General features: G+C 37.1%; 1 protein-coding gene across 1 annotated transcript in view; it reads right to left on the minus strand.

Moving 5' to 3' along the window:
• Nucleotides 1-301: 301 nt before the first annotated feature.
• LOC126251603 (retinol dehydrogenase 14-like) overlaps nt 302-22,337 on the minus strand; it is a 59,460-nt gene continuing 37,424 nt past the window's right edge. The window contains exons 2-7 of the mRNA XM_049952135.1: nt 10,366-10,458; nt 10,023-10,259; nt 1,840-2,022; nt 1,634-1,743; nt 1,461-1,550; nt 302-664 (exon numbers count right to left, since the gene is read on the minus strand). Of these exons, the coding sequence (XP_049808092.1) occupies nt 560-664; nt 1,461-1,550; nt 1,634-1,743; nt 1,840-2,022; nt 10,023-10,259; nt 10,366-10,458 (818 nt within the window). The 3' untranslated portion in view covers nt 302-559. The remainder of the gene's footprint in view (nt 665-1,460; nt 1,551-1,633; nt 1,744-1,839; nt 2,023-10,022; nt 10,260-10,365; nt 10,459-22,337) is intronic.

Here is a 22,337-nt window from a genome sequence, read left to right on the forward strand (position 1 = left end):
ATGTCTGAGAAGTGGGGGATAAACAATAAAAATGTTGCAGATCCTTTTCTGAAAAGAATATTTTGACAACCAACAAAGCAAATGTCACTTACATGTCAAATATATGTATGTGCATGTGTCTCTGTAGCAGAACTTACAAAGCTCTAAACAAAGGTACAGTTACTTGTTATGTCTTGTATCTGTATTCTCTGTTTCCCTTTGTAACCAAAATATGATTTTTCCTTTAACTATACCAATATTTCACTGTAAGTGTTTCTTCTCTAGGGATGTTGGGGCAAAACTGCAAGTTAAACAATTCAGCTGTTCTGACTGACCACTCTTATTTATTTTTAAGTATTTCGTATATGACATCAATAAATGATTTTACGTTTACAGTTGTCTCTAAGTCTCAAACTTTCATTTACTCTTCGCAGCAAAGTTCTTATTCTCCTGCAAAGATGTGTCACTTATAAGAGAAAACAGTTATTTGAAAGCTAGATAAAACTGTACGCATGGTATTATAAAATCATTTACAAAACCCTAAGAAGGTATAAATTTACTTGTTCTTTTGTATATTTTTTCACCAATACTTCTCCTCTGGCTTTAAGCCGACTAGTATTTCACTTTTGATCCATATTTTTCTAGCTAGCTCTTCATCTTGTGCTGAAGAAGACGTCTGTGCCTCCTGTAATGAAGATAAACACATAATAAATTTAATTGATATTTACTTTCAAATTTTTTGCAGAAAATTTGAGATGCAGTCCTAATATTAATTTGTTAGCTTTGTCAACTGCATCTTGAAGGAGAGCATTAATGAATACGAGCATGTCAAGATACATTACCTTAGAGATGCAGTTATCTGCTCGTGATATCACACTGACAACTAACTATAATTTAACACAAGTTGTATGTGTTTTGTATAGAGAACATCACTGTACTGTATGTTCTCTTTAAAAGGCTGTTAATTAGTGTTGTTTAAAATTTACAGAATTGCAGTCCATAGAGGAAAAAACTGCTACATTCTAACTAGACTGCCAAGTGTGTAGCGACGGTTATGACAAGATTTTGGGTTTATTTTTCTTGTACTATACTGCAATTATTATATGAGTGTACAATTGAATACTGAAGGGCAATGGTTATTATGTACTATATTAATAGAGCCTTATTTCCCATAAAATGAAGAGTTTTTTAATCAGAATTTGATTTACTGTATGAAACTATCTTCCCAGGCATCCATTATGAACATGGAAATGCATATGCTGTTGCTTCAAATTAAGCTTTTTTTTCCTAATTTTGTCACATTAGTCCTTTCAACATTTGGTATTTTGTGTATCTGCATCTGTACCCTACTGCAAAGCAAATTAAATTCTATGGCAACAGACTCTATACTTAACAAAATCTGATAGCTTACAACAAAAATCACAAAATGATTTAAAAAATAAATTTGTACTACCTTAAAGTTTTATTTATCAATACAATACCTTGCAATCTGCAAAATATTTTCCAGTTACACCCTTGACATCTTCAGACACAGCAAGGTAAATACTTGTTTGTGCCCCTTCATATGCTGTCTGTTAACATCAATATAACTGTTAAACACTCACACTGGGCTTACGTATGTGAATAACAAACACAGTATGTTCAGGAGAATTACCTTTCCAAAATGTCCAAATAGGTAATTTATAGTCAACATAATGAATCTAGGCAATCTTCGAAGAATATCTGTCTTAACTATTCCTGGATGCAAACTGTTCACAGTGACTCCTGAAAACATTTTCTGTATATGTAATTACAGGAATATGCATTGAGAGATAATGGATAAAGTAAAAACAGCTTCCACAATTCTGTCTCATATCTTACCCGTCCCCTTTAGTCTGCGTGACAGTTCATTGGCAAACAAGATATTGCAAAGCTTACTATTTGCATAAACCCTCACACCATTATCATCTTTTTCATTTATAGTATCTACACTGAGTTTAGCATATTTGTGTGCTACTGATGATACCATTACAATTCGGCTTGGTGCAGACTTCTTCAGAAGATCTGTGAGAAAAAGAAAATGTACATCAGAAAGCTAACCAATGGATAAAAATGAAGCCATACTTCAATCTTAGCAAAACATTTGCATTTTGTAAATTACAGAGAGAGCTAAATTATTCAACAAATTTTATGAACCAGGCACAGTCTAGGTGACATATTCATTATTGTAATGATCAATTTTGGCTAAAGTAGTCCAGCTTCAGATCTAGAATATGGAGAGTGTGATAGCTGCACCTCAAGTGTGTCATTTTGATGACACGTACCAGATGATGCTGGTGTTGGTTATCATACTGTCTACATTTTAGATCTGAAGATGATCTAATCTAGTGGAAAATGGTCATTGCAATAATAAATGTGTGCTCTGTACCAGAGGTGGTTTAACCGTGTGGCACATGCTACAGATAGGACACTGGAAAAAGTTTTTAGTATTGAGTACTCTCACCTCAATACCAACACATTTTTAATAGAAACTTTTTTACTGGATACTTTTTTACTCATATCAGTACTTTATGGCAGATATTGTACCCATGAGTCTATTAATTATTTATTAAATTTTTATTACTAGCCAAAACTATGGCTGCGTGATTCAGTTCCAAGACTTACAACAAATGAACTCGTGAACACCAAAAGGCCGTCAACTAAAACTATGCATGTGTGAAAAACAGAGCAAGTAAATGAAAACATTTGCAACACTTTGCCTACCTTGACAATATTTCTTTGTTTAAAAGTGCAGATAAATAATTTAAGTAAGCCTGATTACAGCACTGACAGCAGTGAAGCAAAGGCAGTAAAAGATGAGCTAAAAAAGCAAATAGCATGCAGATTTGGACAAACTGAATATAACTGTTAGGCAGTAATATCCTGCTTGCTTGATCCAATATTCAAAAAAATACATTTTCAGAACCCAGAGGTTGGGCGAGGGTGATATCTATATTACTAAATGGCTAACCTGATTAGTGGGCATGGATCCAGTAACAGGCTGCCTATCTATTGGGTTTCTGGGGCAACAAAACCTACACATTAAGAGGTATAATTTTACGTTAAATGTTTAACACACTAAGACAAGTTCTAAGATTAGAAAGTGTGTAAATGTCTTGCGACACCGTAACTCAAAGAGTGCAAATTATCAAACTATACTCTTCCAGTATTTCAGAATGACAGAACTTAGTGGCTTACAACAACTTTACTGGACCTGTTCACAACACTTTTGCAGTCCGTATCAACATATACCACTGAATGTACCTCCAACATAATGTCCTTGTGTGACACACAGTTCAGAAGATATGATTTCATAAAAATTGAGATGCATGAAAAACTTGCTTTTGCTGAAAATACAGTGCAAGTTATCCGGACTACAATAATGCAGTGTTTGATAATGAGAGCACTTAGTGACTTCCAAAAAACTTTAAATGCAATTACAAACCTTTTCTAAACTTTTCTCACTCACATGCTCAATGTCAAAAATTGAACACAGTAACTCATTTGTAAAGTAATCAGAAGTTCAAAGTTGTTTTATGAATGGGAGTTCTACTCTTTACAGAACTGGGGTTTGCTGGACTACATTAAGGCATTTATCGGCAACTAATATTGCTGCTACCACTGGCACCAGCAGCAGTGAACCAGATTGTGAGTCTTCTCTTGAAATGGAATGTGACATTTGGTATCATCATAAGTGTTGAGTGCACAGCAAACAAGTGAAAAAAGATGGAGTAGTTGCCTATCTGATCAAAAAGATGGAAGGAGCCTATGTTGCACTGTGAGCTAAACCTTTTAGACCAAAGTGCCAACATGGAAGTTTTATTCCCCCAGTTATACAAGGTAGCCAATGAGTATCTGACAATTCCAATGGAATCAGTGCCCTACAAGTGTTTATTTTCAAAGACAGGCAGCATATTGTCAGACTCACGTAATACATTATTAACAAGACTATTAGATAAAACACTGGTTTTGAGTGACAGCACAAAGGAATAATGGGAAGTTTAATTATGATTTAACGTATTTGCTTTTGGGTACTATTCAGCTGTTTTTCTGATAATCTGTTCTGTAATTACATATTTCAAGTTTTAGTTTTCTTTTTTTAAAAAAATTGTAATCCGCAATGAAAATAAAAACACTGCTTTATTTAATACCTGTGTCCATCTCCATGGCTGAGTGGACAGCATGACAGACTGCTATGCAGGGGACACTGGTTTGATTCACGGTAAAGCCAGGAATTTGTCCTTGGTGAGCGGACTGGTATGGCATGCACTCGGCCCTCTGAGCCAACTGTGGAGCTACTCTGCCAGTCAGTTGTGGTTTCAGGTCAGGAAACCTGACAACAACCAAGAGAGATGTGTGCTGAGGACATGTCCCACCATACTGAATCTGATGACTCCGTTGGATGACAAGGTGGTCGGTCGCACCCTATTGGCCGGTCTAGGGTCGGAACATGTAACTTTACTTACTTACGAATTACTTTAACATCTTTATTATTTTATTTGAAACTTATTAAAATCAATTTCCTTTCTCTATTTTAGATAGATTTCAAAAATAGAGATGGTGAGTTGGAGCCCATATAGAGTATCTACTCTATTCCTTTTATCAAGGATAAGTGTCAATACGTCAAAGTATTGACACTTCTCTTTTGATACTTTTATGAGTATGATAGTTTCAACATTCCAGTACTACTTACGAATAAACTACAAATACTTTTCACTTGACTCCATGTCCCTACCTAAAGATTCTGTACTCACACTTGCCTTTTCCTTTTATTTTTTTTTTTTCCTGGGGGAGGGGTGAATGTTAACAGTTCTGAGTTGAAAACACTAATAACACTGTTGAAGATTATGGATTTCTGATAATCTAGCTCACTTAGTGTTGCTTTTGCAATCCTGTTTATTTTTGAATTCAGCCTTAGTGTTTTGTTTACAATACTTCAACACACTTCCACAAATTTTTCATGCTTGCCTTAATGTTCAGCTCATTCAGATACACCATTGTGTTCATTCCCTCCTGCTGAATGTTGCAGTGTTAGGATTCCAGATTCCACCACTGAGTCAAGAATTTCCCAACTGATATTCCACGAAATTTTAACGGGTGACACAGAACTGTGTAGTGTATCTCAACATTTTGTTTCCATCCAGAGCTTCAAACATTGTAACTGTGTAATACAATGCATATCCATGCGTAATGTGAGCCATAACAATTCATAACACAATCACCATAAACTACTTTCATTCTCTGATGAATCCCCTTTGGGGTGACACCTTCTCCTGTCAAGAATTCAATGACTGCACGTTGCTTAAATTGCATTGACTGACCATCTGCACAGGGTTCCATACTTTACATAGTAACAACACAACTGTTCAATGTTAAGGCTTCCTGTCACCTGGAGCTGTAGAGAAGAGGCTACGGAGCAAGCCAGTACCTGCCGCATACCAATGCTGCAACTGTTGAAGAATTACATAAGGTGGAGGCATTACTTTTCAATCAATCCACGTACTTAAAAATCTATGCACCATGAATGCACAATGAAATTTTTGACATATTCACAGAAAATACATTTTACTGATAATTCCTTAACCAGTAAGCTGTACTTCATGTGATGAGGTACTGCTTTTGTATTACAGGTATGTATTGTGAACATTCAAACAAGACTACTCTTGCTCACATTTGAGATGAAAATGCTTGTACAACAGTAACCAAAAAGTTTTAGTTATCACCTCAAGAAAATCAAGCTGTGACCATGAGACTTGGTGATGGTGTCAGACCTTCTCTATGTATTCACCCTTCAATGCGACACATTTTCCAAATGATGGATGACTTGACAGATACTTTGGTTGTAGAAATCTACTTTTTGGCTGTTCAGGAGGTGCTATACCTTGAGAACCACTCGTCTTCATTCTGGAAATGGCTGCCACATAAATAAGAAGTAAGTGGATGCTATGTTAGAAGAACATGGATGTGAGGTAAAATTTGATAGCTCAAAGGAGCAGCATGTTTGGCAGAATCCTCTGCAGAATTGAGGTGGAGCATTGTTGTGGAGCAAAACCCCCTTGGAGAGCTTCCCGACATGTTTCATCTTGACAGACTCTCATAGCCCCATTAGGTAGTATGCTCCTGGCACAATTTACCCCTTAAAAGCGTAAGTGTTAGCACCAGCTGGCTGTTGTGGCCAAGCAGTTCTAGGCACTTCAGTTCAGAACCGTGCGACTGCTATGGTCGCAGGTTCGAATCCTGCCTCGGGCATGGATGTGTGTGATGTCCTTAGGTTAGTTAGGTTTAAGTAGTTCTAAGTTCTAGGGGACTGATGACCTCAGATGTTAAGCCCCATAGTGCTCAGAGCCATATGAACCATTTGTTAGCATGGCAGTCCCAAAAGCAGTCAGCATCACTTTGGTTAATAGCCAGTGGGGTCTTTGCCTTTTTGGAGGTGGTGAAACCGCATGTTTCCACTGCTTGCTTTGCACCTTTGTCTTGTTATCACAATGATATACACAGTTTAATACCATACCATACCATAACAAATATTCTTGGTACCCAAAAAGAGTGTAGCATATCTCTTCATAAAGAATGCTAGTCAAGAGAATCTTGTTATTGTACTGTTGAAAAAGCAGCAGCTAAAAGTATATCATCATGTTCAATTCCATGAGAATAATTGTGCCCCACAATCATGATGTAATCTAGGATTGAAATAAGGTCAGCATCAGTTATAATATAATCTGTCGTTTTTTAAAATGCAGATCTAGATTTCAGCTGATAGTGCAGCTGTCATCAGTGTGTTATAGGTAGCCGTATAAACCCAACATAATTGTAATAACACATATTCCAATATAACTTAGTCATGTAGAAACATTAGTCTAATATTTGTACAAGCATATGTTATAATTGAATATGTGTTGTTATAATTATGTGTCTGGGTGCAAAAACTTGAATATGTTAACTGCACTTCAAGATAAAAGATATGTGTCTGTTTGTCACATTTTCTGCCTTATGCGAGCCTGTAATCAGGGAAAGACTTCTGGGGCACCCATATTTATTTGCAAACCTTTTTATTTTCTTCATTTGGGGGCAAAAATATGCACTGCATACTCTTGCCACAGGCCCACATACTCTTACTCAACAGCATGGGATAAGAGGACACAAAATTATTTTATGGGAAAATTTTTATTAATTGTCTAATAATAACTGGATGACAATGAAACTTCTAAACAATATTACCAAGATGTCAAACTAGGTGCAGCATACATAACTGATATAATAGTGCTGCAAGTCTTTTTTTAAATATTTAGTAAAACTACAAATGTGTACCTTTACTCCCTCCTACCCTTCAACCCAGAGCCAAATCTAGTTGGATCAGACAGGCAGACAATGTGGCATAATTTCTCCAGGAAAGAAAAAAACAATACATACGATTTTAGAACATAAGCAAAAAACTTTTACCTAGAATCATTTGGAAATATACTGGTGAGGTATTGGCTGTGGCTCCTCAGTAAGGACTCTGTCTGCAAACACAGTGCATGTGCCTATCAGCTTTCAGGAAAACAGAGGAATTAAAATATCCATGTTATTGTGTACAACTCACAATGTGAGTTCAGCATCACCTCTCGCACCCAGTGAGATGTGGTTAGTATCTTGTCATCTATCATCTTTGTTTTGAATATCTGTGGTCTGAATATCTTTGTAACCATAAAACTGCAATATTAGACTTCTTGTCAAATGTTGTTTACTGCAACCGAATGAGTGTGCGTAAACTGTGTCAGAGTATAACACCAGAAAAATGTTTCATTTTACAGGTGGTTGCTAAAAATGGGTCATGGTGTCATTACCATTGAATACCCAGCATAGGAATGCTGTCCACTTCCCAATATATCAAATTTCATCATGGTTTTTCATAGTTGTTAATACACTGCATGAAGTGGTAAGTTCCCAAAGCATAATTTTTATTTGAAGAAGGAATTAAACAACAAACAAAGGAACATTAACACATTATTAACTATGTTCAGTGTATCCAGAATGAGATTTTCACTCTGCAGCGGAGTGTGCGCTGATATGAAACTTCCTGGCAGATTAAAACTGTGTGCCAGACCGAGACTCGAACTTGGGACCTTTGCCTTTCGCGGGCAAGTGCTCTACCAACTGAGCTACTCGAGCACGACTCATGCCCCGTCCTTACAGCTTTACTTCTGCGAGTTCGAGTCTTGGTCCGGCACACAGTTTTAATCTGCCAGGAAGTTTCATGTTCAGTGTAGTTCTACAGCTAGTATGTTTTGATGCTTCATAAACAGATATATGGCAAATATTACATTCACAAGATTTATACCCATTTCCCTTACAGTATACACAGCATGTTCACATTGGAGTCAGGTAATGCAACTTCAGTTTTGTTTGTCATTAACTACCTATCATTATGTGCTTCTGCTATTTACTGATAAAGCCATATTTATCCAGGAATAAATTAACTCTACTCATATTAACCACTGACAGTTGTGGGACAACCCATATGATACAGTTAAAATACATTTCTATGCTAGTTTCCCTGTTATGTGTAATGCAACACGATCTGTGATATATTCATAGCCCTCTAATTTTTGAGGAGTGGCTGACAGAACCCAACAACTTGCAGTTCTTGAAAATATGGCATCTGAATAATTAGAGGAGGCTCCATTCGCTAAGAGAAATGAAAGTACTTCCAGAGTGGTGGAACCCTTCCAGATTACTTAGGTGGCATATTCTCTTAGTTGGTATGCCACTCCTAGCTGTTCCATTATAAGGATACATATCTATTTGAACATAACAAGTAAAACCATTACTCTTTTGTTCATGGGACTGGATAAAGACTGATGCTTACAAAACCAAAGTGCATATATGAAACTGACTAATGGGTTCTCTCATGCTCACTGCTAGCCTCATAAAGGAACATAAACAAGAAGACTTAGTTTACCCGAGAGAACAAAAGTGCAACAGATTTGATTATGGACAATCTGAGAGTTTATTTAAGCTGTTTAAAATTTTATGATTAATTGTTGTAAATTTATTGTGGGCATCTGAAAATGTATTATTATCTGTTTCAACCTGACAAATATGAAGACTGTTTAAAAAATATCTAACCTTGATTTTTATTGTTGAAACCAAGAATGGTATCAGAGCATGCACACTCTGTACGTTTGAAGGCACATGTAATGGGTTTGCCCGATTTATTTCACAAATGTGGAAACAACCAGTCACTGAAAAGTGAACAGGTGTACCTGGTAGTCTTCAGATTTTGTGTTGTGGGCAAAATGACAGAAAAAGTGGAACAACATTATTGCATCAAATTTTGTTTTAAGCTTAGCGATTCTCAAGTCAGAACAATCTCCAAGATTGAACAAGTATTTGAACTGGATCCGGTCATTCAATTTTAATGCAACAATGGATCTCATGAGGATCTCAGCAAAATTTATGCCAAAGCTGCTAACAATTGAGCAGAAGCAAATTTGTTCAGACATTCCATAGGACATGCTGGATATTGTGAACAGTGATCATTGATGATGAGTCATTGCTTTATGGGTATGACCCAGAAACGAAATCCAGTCATCGCAATGGAAGCATTCATCATCATCAAGACACAAAACAGTGTGGCAGGTAAAAGTCATGCTGAACATCATTTTTGACTCCATTGGTGTCATCCATCACAAGGATGCCCCAAAAGGTACTAATGTCAATAAGGAGTTCTACCAGGAGGTTCTGTGTCACCTCTGTGAAGCAGTGAGATGCAAACTGCCGGGCTTGTGGGTAGGGAGCAGTTGGCTTCTTCAGCACAATAACACACTTGTTCGTCCTCTCTCGCGTGACTCATTTGGAAATAACACTTGTATAGACAAAATGTTGCAAAAACAGTTTCAAAATCACACTAGCACACAGTGAAGTAGGATGAACATGGTGATTCTTGAATATAAACATGACACATATTTTATGAAACATATCTTTCTCAAGACAAGCACTACACATCCTCCTTTACCAATTTAAACTACTTTACAACTCACCTAGTAATAGAAGTGTTAGAAGGAAAGGTCCAAAATGATTAACATGCATCCCAATTAGTAGATTGTCCTTTGTGAACTTTGGTGGGAGGCCTCCAACACCAGCATTATTTACTAATATGTCCAGACAGTTCTCCGACTTTTTTATGTTCTCTGCAAATTTTCTCACAGATGCTAGAGAACTCAAGTCAACCAGATGTAGAATCACATTTTTATTTCCTGTGCTTCTTATAATTTCATCTGAAAATATAAACTAATTCACTTTTCTGCACTTGAGTTTGTTCTTCATTTCAACAACTGCCATTAAATACAACGACATGGTAAATACAGGAGACAACTGCTGTACCTCTAGCTTCCAGGCCCTTCTGCTGATCACGACAGGCTAAAATTACTCGAGCACCTCTTTTTGCTAAGTCTCTTGCAGTCTCCTTTCCAATACCTTGAAATATAACAGAAAAGGTGAAATAAATGCTTCAGCTTCACAAATGTCTTTTTTCCATTGATACTATTTGGTACTGATGTATATCAGATAAGTTATAGAAATTAATGCGTGGATAGAGAATATGTGTGTAAAGATTTTTTATTTTTGTTGTTTATGGAAAAGGTTTCTTAGAGCTCCTACAGTCACCATTAAAGAACTTGGACTTTTTAAGTTCCTGTTTACTCATTCCTTACTCTTATTTGCTTGTGAGGTGGATTTAAACCTTTTCAAAATTAAAACATTTTCACCTAGTCCTCAACTAAAATGCATGACAAAAAAGTGAGACAGCCAGAAGAGAGGGGGGGGAATGAATTTAAGCTTCACAGGTTGATTGGGTGTGTGATGTTATTTCCATGATTACAAATTTCAGTGAAATATACAATGAACTTGGCAGCATGAGCCCACTCATCGATACGGCATTGCAACCCCCTCTGGCCTGGATGCATGTACTAATGTTGCTGGTAAGAGTATCATAAAGCCACTGTATCCTCTCTTGAAGCAAGACAGTCAACCGTGAATTTTAAAATTTTCCCGGCGAATTGACTGTTCAAACAAATTTTGGGCTTGCAGCCGGTCGTCGTTCAATACTTCGCACGATATTTCAACTGGACACCTGCCAGTCAGACTGTGACGGCTCACCTGAAGATGACTGGCAGGTGCCCAGTTGAAATATCGTGCGAAGTATTGAACGACAACCGGCTGCAAGCCCGAAATTTGTTTGAAAAGACAGTCAACTGTTGTAACTAGTTCTTGATATGCTGGACATGCACTGGGACAGAGTTGACATTTAGCTGGTCCCACATATCTTTGCGGAGACAGGCCTTGGGGATCTTGCTGGCCACAAGAATACCTCAACATCACACAGACAGTTCAGAGAGACATGTGGCACATGTGGGTGAGCACTGTCCTGTTGAAAAATGGCTCATTGATACAATTGCATGAGAGGCAACACATGACGACACAGGATGTCTGTGATGTACCATTATGCTGCATTATTCTGTCTGAGTTCCTTCAGGCACTGCCAGCTGTGACCTGAAGTCATACAAAATGGCTCTCCACTGCATGATGCCAGGAGTAACACCACTGTGAATCTCCAAAACATTGGAAGAATGGGACCTGTCCCCACATCGTCTCCATATTCTCTTAAAATTTCCTTTCTAATAGTTTGAAATATAAAGGAAAAGTTAAAATAAATGCTTCAGTTTCACTAGCATCTTTTCCTTCCATTGGAGGTGCAGGCATACGTCTATTTGGTACTAACCCCAATGGTCATCCAGGGTAATGCAGAACTATGATTCATCACTAAACACAATCTGAGGCCACTTATCAGCAGCCTGTGCTTCTCAGTAGTGCCACCATTCCAAATGCAGCCTTGTATGTTGCAATGTTAATGGCTGTCTACGTATGGGCAGTAATCTCTGGTGTGGCTAGTGCTAGCTCCTACCAGTAGAGCAGGATGTCACAGAATGTTGCACAACAGTGTTTGTTCTCAGATGGCAGGCAAATGTGAAGGGGTTATGATGTCCTTCATGCACAGTACAGTGATCCTCCTTTGTAGGTGTCAGACAATGCAGGTGACTGGAACCTAGATGTCGAGTGTGCCTGCCCTCACATTTCCGTGCAATTCAGCATTGGACCATCGTCAAATCTGAATGCCCCACAAATCTAAATGTTGCACAATTCATCCAACCAGTCAAATGGAGACCTACAACAAGGCTACATTCAAATTATGTCAGGTGCTGATAAAACTGTCTCGTGCAAGTGTGAGGCATTTCTGTGTTCTTCACAGTGACAACTGTGATGTTCACATCCCTTATATACTCTCCAAGTCTGGGTAATAACAATAAAGACAAAGAACACTAACACACTCTGGTGGCTGTTCTACCTGTCAAAGAGGATTTACATACCTGTTGATAGTGTGTACATGTACAAAGTTACACTGGTATCTGACCTTGTTTTCTGCGTGCTTCACATTTTTTGTCAGGCAGTGTATTTCAGAATTTTACACACAACAGAGCAAATTTTCCCACAGTTATTTCGCTATAGGAGACAGGGACTGATCTTATATAGATGAAACAAATCATCCTGTCCACCACATTTCAGTGGCGGAGGTAATACTTTGTGATAACACACCTCATCAAATAATACGTTTATCTGTTGTTGAGGCAATCTTTTGACGGTGTATTAATTGTACATTAGCCAAAGTCAGAGGGAAGTTTCAAAGAGTGAAAGAAACAAGATGGCTCCACACAGAACACCATGGGATGAGGAGCCATGTGGTGAGACCAAGACCCACCTGCCTCCTGCAGTGTAGACTACTTAATTAGGGGCAATGGCAAGTGGGGCAGGGGGGTCTATGGGGACTACAGCCCCCCTCCCCCTCCCCCATGGCGTATCATATTACACTGGATTAAATTACTTCAGAAATCAGCAAATATATTACTCCAACAGATTCAATCATTTTTTTATGTATCAATATAGGTTACAATGTATTTCAAACACATTTTAACACAAGAGTAAGAGTGGAAAATAGCTTAGTATCCAAACCAATAAATATAATTTGATTTAAAATAAGCATCTTATTATTTATTAAAACACATTTTTTACCCTGAACTCCAAAACAGTTACCAAAAACTACTTTAAGAAACACTAAATTTTACCAATTTGTCGGTAGAGGACCCAAACTCTTCTTTTGTTAAGCGATATTCCATATATTCCATTCCTCCAACACCCTCCCCCCCCCCCCCCATTAGCCCCGCTCCTTGACCGACTTCTAGAATCGTCCCTAAACATAACCTGTGGGTCATGCTTCCGTGAAAGCAAAAGTCATGCACATGGGTGCCATTGTTCATAATAAAAACTGTAAACAGCTTATATGCCGATATGTCTTTCATAAAGATCCTAACTGAAACAATTATGTACACTTATCTCCAGGAAAGGAAACCACATGGAACAGAGTGAAATACAACACAGTAATACAGCAGTCAACGATGGCTATATCACTCAGTACTGGGCTATATCACTCAGTACTGCCAGCCAGGTAACATTGGCTGCAACAAATGACTACCACTTGTAGCCTTCCTAGCTTCTGACTTTATGATTTCAGGGCTAAGGATTGATTGGCCATCTTAGAGGCAACATACTGTACTCTACTTCTTTAATCTCTCAAATTATTGTATCTTGTTTTGATTTTAATCTCTTCAAAGTGTAAGTTTCAGCAAACCTGAAATATGACATCAATATATAATTTATATGTGTTACATAACAATACCAGCTTATACAATTGATTTCATGAGTAATTATAATTTTATTTATATTTTACAGTCATGAATTCTTCTGCACTATAATAACATTTAATTCCCAGTAGTGTTTTATGTTTGCTTTAGTATATCCTTTATGTTTCCTCCCATTCTCAATGTAAATTTTCATTAACATATAATAAGAAGTACCTAGTTTCAAGCAGAATAAGCTATCACGTTCCAGGCTCAAACTGTTGGAACAGTGCCTATCAAACAGCAATGAAGATTTACAATAAAACTGGCAACAATTTTAAAGAATTTTCTCAATAAAGCATAAAAATCATTTAAAAAGCCTAAATGTTACCAATGTCTAGAAGAATTCATCAGTTCATATAAATAAAATAATATACATACAATAAGGGAAGTTCTGCCAGAACATAAATAATTTAGGAGTAAAGGAGACCAAACACTGAACAGTAGCAGCATTGAGTCATTGACAAGCAACCTTTTAGTTCATTTTAGTGTGCCTGTAGACTTGTCAATGACTCAGTGGTCCTATGAGGGGCATTCAGTAAGTAATGCAGCACATTTTTTTCTCAAAGCAGGTTGGTTTTATTCAATATTCCAGTACACCATATTATTCCCCACTCTTTTGCCTACAAAACACTACTTCTCAACATAATCCCCATTCGATGCAACAGCCTTACGCCATCTTATCAGAGGGCCTGTATGTCTGCATAGTACCGCACTGCTGTTTGACATTGGAGCTAACATCTTGCTGCATCAATAACCTCCCATCATTAATGTACTGCTTCCTGTGGAGTGTGTCCTCCATTGGGCTAGACAAGTAGAAGTCAGAAGGCGTGAGATCCAGGCTGTAGGGCGGATGAGAAAGAACAGTCCAATGATCTTTTGTGAGTTCTTTCCAGGTGCGCACACTAGTGTGGGGCCTTGCATTGCCATGGGAAAGAAGTTTGTTTGCATTTTTGTGGTTACAAACACTCTGTAGTCATTTCTTCAGTTTACTGAGGGCAATACAGCACATTTCAGAATTGATTGTTGTACGATGAGGGATGACATAAAACACAACAACCCCTTCAGAGTCCCAGAAGACTGTCACCATACCTTTACTGGGTGATGGTGCAGCTTTAAACTTTTTCTTCAGATGAGAGATAGTGTGGCACCACTCCATGGATTGCCATTTTGATTCCAGTTCGAAATGATGAACTCATGTTTCATCACCTGTGATGACGCTCGATAAGAAATTGTCATGATCAGCCTCATAATGTACAAGCAACTCTGTCCTTTGTTGCTCTTTATGATCTTCCATTAGGCGGCGAGGAACCTAGCAGGTACACACACCTTTGAGTACCTCAGCTGGTGGACGAGTGAGTCCGCAGTACCAACAGAGATACCCAGTTGTGCAGCGAATTGTGACTGTGATCTGTTGATCACCTCGAATGAGAGTATTCACATGTCACAGCTGTGTGTGATTATCCAGCACATGGGATATCAGACAGGTTTGCATGACCTTGTTGTGATGAAGCAGGCATCTCAACCAATGACTCACCATGCTTTTGTTCACTGCCATGTCTCCATAGACATTCTGCAGGTGCCTATGAATATCTGTGATGGTCTGGTTTTTCACGAAAAGAAACTCAATGACAGCTTTCTGCTTGGAATGCACCTCTATTACAGATGCCATTTTGAAGGTTGCTAATGCCACCACCTATCAGAACTTCATGAAACTATAGGGCCTGAAGCTGGAATATTCAATGATGTTCCGCTACAAATTCTGCATTTTTCAACTAAAACTGGGTGAGAAAAAAAAGTGTCACATTACTTATTGAACAACCCTCATACTATTCAGTGACTAGTCTCCTTTGCACTTAGATTACATAGAATAATATTTATTTTTATTAATTTAATATAGGGCATACATGGCATCACAAGATATTAAAAAATTCATATAAAATAAAAATTTTGTATGCTAAAATTAGTTGCAGCTATCCACTCAAGTACACCCGGGTGTTGGAACGAAAACCCCATTGGATCACTAGCGTATGCTCTCAGTTCACTTTCTTCAGCAAATAAATCTACCAGAACCACTGATTTTTTCCCATTATTTTTGGAATCCTGTCTCTACATGTATAGTAAGACATAACGCTCAGTATGTGCAATTTATATTTGCCTAAATCCAACTTGCTTTTGCGGAATAATGTTTAGAATTTTTGTAATAATTCTGTTGAGGAGTAGCAGCTTAAAAGAGCTGTTGGTCTGTAGCTTTCTGGCGTATTGTTTCACATGTTTCGTTTTAGTATGGTAACTAACTTTGTATTGTATGAAATTCATGACATGCAGAAGTCTACGTATCCTTCATTATCACTACCAGTTTTGACTTACCACTATCACCCAGTATAAAAGTCATACATCATTTATGTCATGTCATGTCATATCATGTCAATGTGGCAAAAATATTAATACAGCCCCTTCAGAACTGCTCAGCATCAGAAGAGGAAACAGTTTCCATACTTAAAAGGTCAACTACAAATGCTAGTGGTAATAAAGGGCATATAGACACAGAGCTGCGTATCATACATTTCGTAAAGTACTTAACAGCTGTTGGCAACCACCTTCAAAAATGTTTAATTAACTTTGTAGCCTTAAGAACTTTTGGTAAGATTCCTATTGACACAACATTTGAATAAAACTTGATAAGCTACTTTTGCATTGTTTTATCCCACCAAACAAGAAACTCGGGGTGTACTCAGTCAAAACCTGGTGCTTTGCCTGTCTTGATGTCAGTCGTGGTTCTTTGTGGGTTGAGGCAACAGAAAAATCTGTGTTGAGTGGTGTTTCCTAATGCATTCTACTAAATTTCTTTTTAATTTGACATGTATAAGGAAAATTCAAAAAGCAAGTTACACACTTTATCTCATGCTAAGACTGTTGCACAAGAAGTGTGGCGCATTGCAGAAGTGCGTACACATTAAGGGTTTGACGCAGATATGTTCTACTGTGGTATGGATAACGGATGGATTACAGTGTGTGAGTGAAATGGCACAGCTAGTGGAAAAGTATGCCAGTGAACAGGCCAGTAGAACTCTTGTGGATAAAACATTCAAATTGTACAAAGGTTCACCATGACATTCTGTTAGTATATGGACCAAATGCAATGTTGTGTCCAGCTGTAGTGAAATGGTGCCAGTTTGCCCAAGGTCACACACACTTAACTGATGTTGATAGGGAAGGAACTGATTCACAGCAATCACTGTGTAACTGTCATGGACACTGCTCATTGCTCAGCAGATCTGCATCTCAATAGGCAGTGATCATCACGTCATCTGAGACCACGTGCAGTATCGGAAATTGTGCTCAAGCTGTGTTCCATGATCACTGTCATCTACACACAGGCACAATGTTTATGGCATCTCTGGACTTTCTCAAGCATTACTGTGTGGAAGGCAATAATTTCCCAAGATGCATCATTAAGCTGATGAGACATGGGACCATAATTTCACACCTGCAACAAGGGCAACACATATGGCTTGGAGACACACCTCCTCGCCTCTGTGGAAGAAATGCAAAGTTTTGCCATCAGCAGGGTAGGTTATGGCCATTGTTTTCTTTGACTGTGAAGGAGTTGGGTTCACAGAATATATGGCAAAGGGTACAACCATTCATCTCAATTTGTACTGTGCAACACTGACATCATTGCACATTATAAAGAACAAGAGGCGCAGAAAATTAAGCGAAGGCATTGTTCCCCTGCATGATAATGCAACACCCCACACAGCTTGCACAACACAGGCTTTGTTTCAAAGTTTTCAATCCTCCATGCAGATAAAATCTTCCACCAAGTGATTTCCACCTTTTTGGTATGCTGAAACAACATCTGGGGTTGGAGGACAACAAGAATTTCCTATGATGATGATGTTCACATAGTATTTCTCAAATGGATCTGTGACCAATGAGCAGATTTCTCTCATTGAGGAATTGAATGACTGGTAGAACGTCCTGACCATTGTTTATGAAGAATTGGTGATTAAGTTAAAAATAGTGTCATGTATCTGTGTCACTTTGAAATAGAGTGTAAGATTCAATTAAAATTACTTGGTCTGCCATAATAATATCTAACTTACTTTTTGAAGTCACCTTATATGCCACTGATCCATCAATGCTCTAGAAAGAGAAGTAACTTGGAGGGTTATCTGGTCTCTGTAACTAATGGATCTTCACACATGGGGAGACTGTTTCTACCAAAATTTTCCATCGGACTTCACATTTGTCCCCTTAACTTTTTGGAAATTCAAGATTGCTGTTACCTCCATCCATCTTTCTTTGTCCATATCGTTCAGTTTCTCCAGAAGCTCCTCAGCAATATCAGGATCACTTTTTCCACATTGGCATTATAGAGCTCTGCACTTCATTACTCCATCCTGGGAGGTGTTCCTTTTGGGGGCCTCTTGGAATCCACTTTTAGCTACTGTAATTATGGCACCAACAAATCTGTTGTAATTGTCCACTGTAGTTGGAATTCATCTAATAACCTTATCAGTGTCTTGTCAGAAGAAATTCAAATTTGCTTTCCAGAAATGCCACTGCAGTCTTTGAATGGACCTAATTATGGGTATTTGTATTCCTATTTTATACAGAACACCATTATGTTAACTATGTGGGAAACCTCAGAGCACTTTATTAGTCGTGTGTAGAGATTAATTTAGAGTACTTATGTTAAAAAACTTGATTTTGGGTTGTATTTTCTGTTCCACACTGCTCATCTGAATATGCTGCTGTCTTTAGCATCAAATATGCTGTTTAGATTTCTCTCTTCAGTCTATATTACAAATTTATCTCTGTTATGATCATTTTGTCATACTTCTATGTATGGGGACTGTTGAAATCGATCATATAGATTCCAAGATGGTTAAGTGTTTGTAGGCCTTCTCCAGACTAGTGTACTTGAGGAGGATTTTTATACATTTGTTATTGACATCTCTGGAATTTTTATGGTGATACTACTGATGTCATTTACAGCGCTAGTACTCATTAAGCTGTCCTCTTCTATGTTGCTGTGAATATATGTAATAAGTCCATAACTATGATGACTACAGGTCACAGAACTTCAATCAGTTCTCACTATCTGCATGTGTCTCTTGAATGGCAACATTGTTGTCTAGGAATTGTGTCAAGTGTGGTGGTTAGAGGCAGGAAACAGGAGATTTTGTCTGAAAGTTAACAAAGTCTTAATTCTTTTCTTTTTTTTTTGTGCCTGTTGATGACTCAATGCTTCCACTATCTGGTGTTTTGTCTCCTTTACTTCTAATTATTTATATTCAGCTAGGAATTTCCTAACCATGTTGGTGTCTAGAAGAATGCCTGAGTTGTGTTTGCAATTTTATCTACTAATTCCTTCTATATTTAGCTGACAAATACAGAAAATAGGTTTAATATATCATATCTGACTGTATACATATAGTTTGGAAAGGTCTGGTGGAATGCAAATAATTAAGGAGTAAAGGAGACCACTCACCAAATGGTGGAAGTATTGAGTTGTTACAATCATAAGCAAGAAGTGAGCATGAAGCACAACATCAATGTCTAAACTCTCTAGTTGTTTTATTTAGCACCCGTATTATCACATTCATGATACTGGATTTGTCAAGGTACAGAATAGTATAAAATATTGCATATTTACATCATGTACAAAATCTTATCATTGGTATCAACACATCTTTATAACAAAAACATTATTCTACTTAATTTGATTATAAAATTATATAAGAACATACAGGCAGAATAAAAGCTAGCGAAACCCCTTGGTTGATTTTACTAAAACTATTAAATACCAGTTAGTTAACTAGGCATAGTAACATATGGCACAAAAGCTAAGTGCATAATTAGATACATACAGGGACGAAAGAAGTTTGGTTTCATCTAGGACTGGCTGATGATTACAAATTCTTGTTTAAAAAGTTACGAAGCAGACCTACAGGTGAGCAAAATTCCAGGTATTCATTAATTCTGTAGAAGCTGTTGTTTATTAGTAGATTTTTTAGTTCTTTTTTGAATGTATTAATGTTCGGTATTTTTTTATGCTATCTGGCAATGCACTGTACATAATTTTTGGTTTGTAAACAGCACTGTCCTGATTTATTGATTTTCTGTGCACATCCCTATGATAGTCATGCCTGTTCCTTGTTTAATAATTGTGGATCTCACTATTCAAAGCTGAAACTTAATGGTTTTTAACGAAGAAGATGCTTTCAGATATAAATATAGCTGGTAAGGTCATGATTTTTAATTCCTTAAAGATACCTCTACATGGTGCTCTGTAAGCAACATCACTTATTAATCTTACAGCTTTCTTTTGGAGCTTAAAAAAGATTGCTTTCTAAAAGAGGCATTTCACCAAACACTGTACCACACTTCAGTAGACTATGCATGTATGCATAATAAGCACTTAACACTGTTTTGGTATTGCAGCAATCTTTAAGCACTCTTAATATGTAACAGTACTTGCTTAATTTTTTGTTACACATTTCTACATGTTTTTCCCATCTTAGATGCTCACTCACCCATAATCCTAAAAATTTTATGTGATTCTTTTGCTGAATTTGGCTATTCAGTAATGTGAATTTTACATTGGTTGAAGTTCATCCATACAGTTTTCTTGTCATTGACAACTAGACAGTTATCATTAACCATTTTTCTGCCACTTCTGCTGTTTTGTCAATTTTTTGCTGCAGCTGATAATCATTCTTCCCTTTTATAATGAAGCTGGTATTATCAGGAAATAATATGGTCATAGCCATTGGAAACTTTTGTGGTAGGTCCTTAATAAAAATCAAGAATAACAATGGTCCCAATACCAAGCCCTGGGGCACCCCCTAATTAACTCTTTTATATTCAGAATGGTACACATTTCCATCCTGAGAAATTTGTACTCTTTGTTTCCTATCAGTTAAATATGACTTGAACCACTCATAGGAAATACCGGACATCATAATTATACAGTTTTAACATCAGTAGATTATGATTTATAAGATCAGACACTTTAGAAAGGTCCAAAAACAACCCACAGATCAGTTCCTTGTCCTCTACAGCTTCATAAACAATTTTTAGGAAACTGAAGAGAGCCGTTTGTGTAGATTTGCCTTTTCTGAAACTATTCTGTGCATTTACAAGAATTTTATTTTTGTTTAGGAAGTCTAGTAATCTGTCATAAATTATTCTTTCAATTATTTTCAATAATACAGATAATAATGACAGTGGTCTGAAATTTTTAATGTCAAACTTGTCACCATTTTTATAAATTGGTATTACTGATGAGTGCTTTAAGTTTACTTGGAAACACACCAGTTTCAAAGGAGTCATTGATTATGTCCACAAGCTGACAGAGAACATTATTGGTACTATATTTAATAATTTTGTCAGGGATACCATCAAATCCGTAGGTCATTTTACTCTTTAGTTTGCTGATAGCCGTTTTTACTTCTTTGAGTGTTAGGATATAGGTACATTGTCCTTTCATTTACTGAAGCTATTACCTTTGTCTTTGGATTATATTTAGTGGTGATCAGGTTTTGGGCTACATTAACACAATGATCATTAAATATATTAGCTATTAGAAATGGATCATCAACAATTTCATTTCTGTGTTTTATGGTGATTTTATTACTTGCATTTTCACGTTTGCCTGTATGATTATTAATAACTTTCCACATAGATTTCTATTTGTTGTTACCCTTTCCGATATATGAATCATTGTGCTTCTTTTTTGCAGCAACTACAGCTTTCCTGTGCTTTTTCATATAACACTTTACATATGGTTTCAAGATAGTATTTTGCTTTGCACACTTATATAGCATTCCAAGACTTTCTGATGACTCATTGATTTAACTTATGATCAATGAATTATATTATATATATTTATAGTTTGGGCAAACTCTTTGCCAAGTGTATACCTGTCCCTTTTCCCCCCTAAGGTAAGTCTTTCTGCTCCCGGGATTGGAATGACTCCTTACCCTCTCCCTTAAAACCCACATCCTTTCGTCTTTCCCTCTCCTTCCATCTTTCCTGATGATGCAACTGTGGGTTACGAAAGCTTGAAATTTGTGTGTGTGTGTGTGTGTTTGTTATTGTCTCTATCAACGTACCAACGCTTTCGTTTGGTAAGTTACAGAATCTTTGTTTTTAGATATATTTAGATAGTTCAGAAGATTTTCCAAATTTTCAGAGAGCAATTCAAAATTGTCAGATGGGGACCTATATATACCTGCAATTATAATTTTACTATCTGTTAGTTCACATAAACAATATTCAGAATCTTTTTCAATACAGCAGACATTTTTAAACCCAATTTCCTTTGATGTAATGTCTGTTCTTACATATATACATGTTCCATCCCTCTGTATGTTTCCCTGCAAAAGCTGCTGACCAACTGGAAGTCTGAAATCCCAGCTGCACATTTTTGTATTTCTTGCAGCCAGTGTTCAGTTACACACTAGGCAGAAATCTTCTTTAATCAACCATTCAAAAGGACCTCTAGCTCATATAGGTTACTGGTTATGCCCTGTACATTATGATGTAGTGGGA

This window comes from Schistocerca nitens, chromosome 4 (genome assembly GCF_023898315.1).
Source record: "Schistocerca nitens isolate TAMUIC-IGC-003100 chromosome 4, iqSchNite1.1, whole genome shotgun sequence".
Classification (NCBI taxonomy): Eukaryota; Metazoa; Arthropoda; class Insecta; order Orthoptera; family Acrididae; genus Schistocerca; species Schistocerca nitens.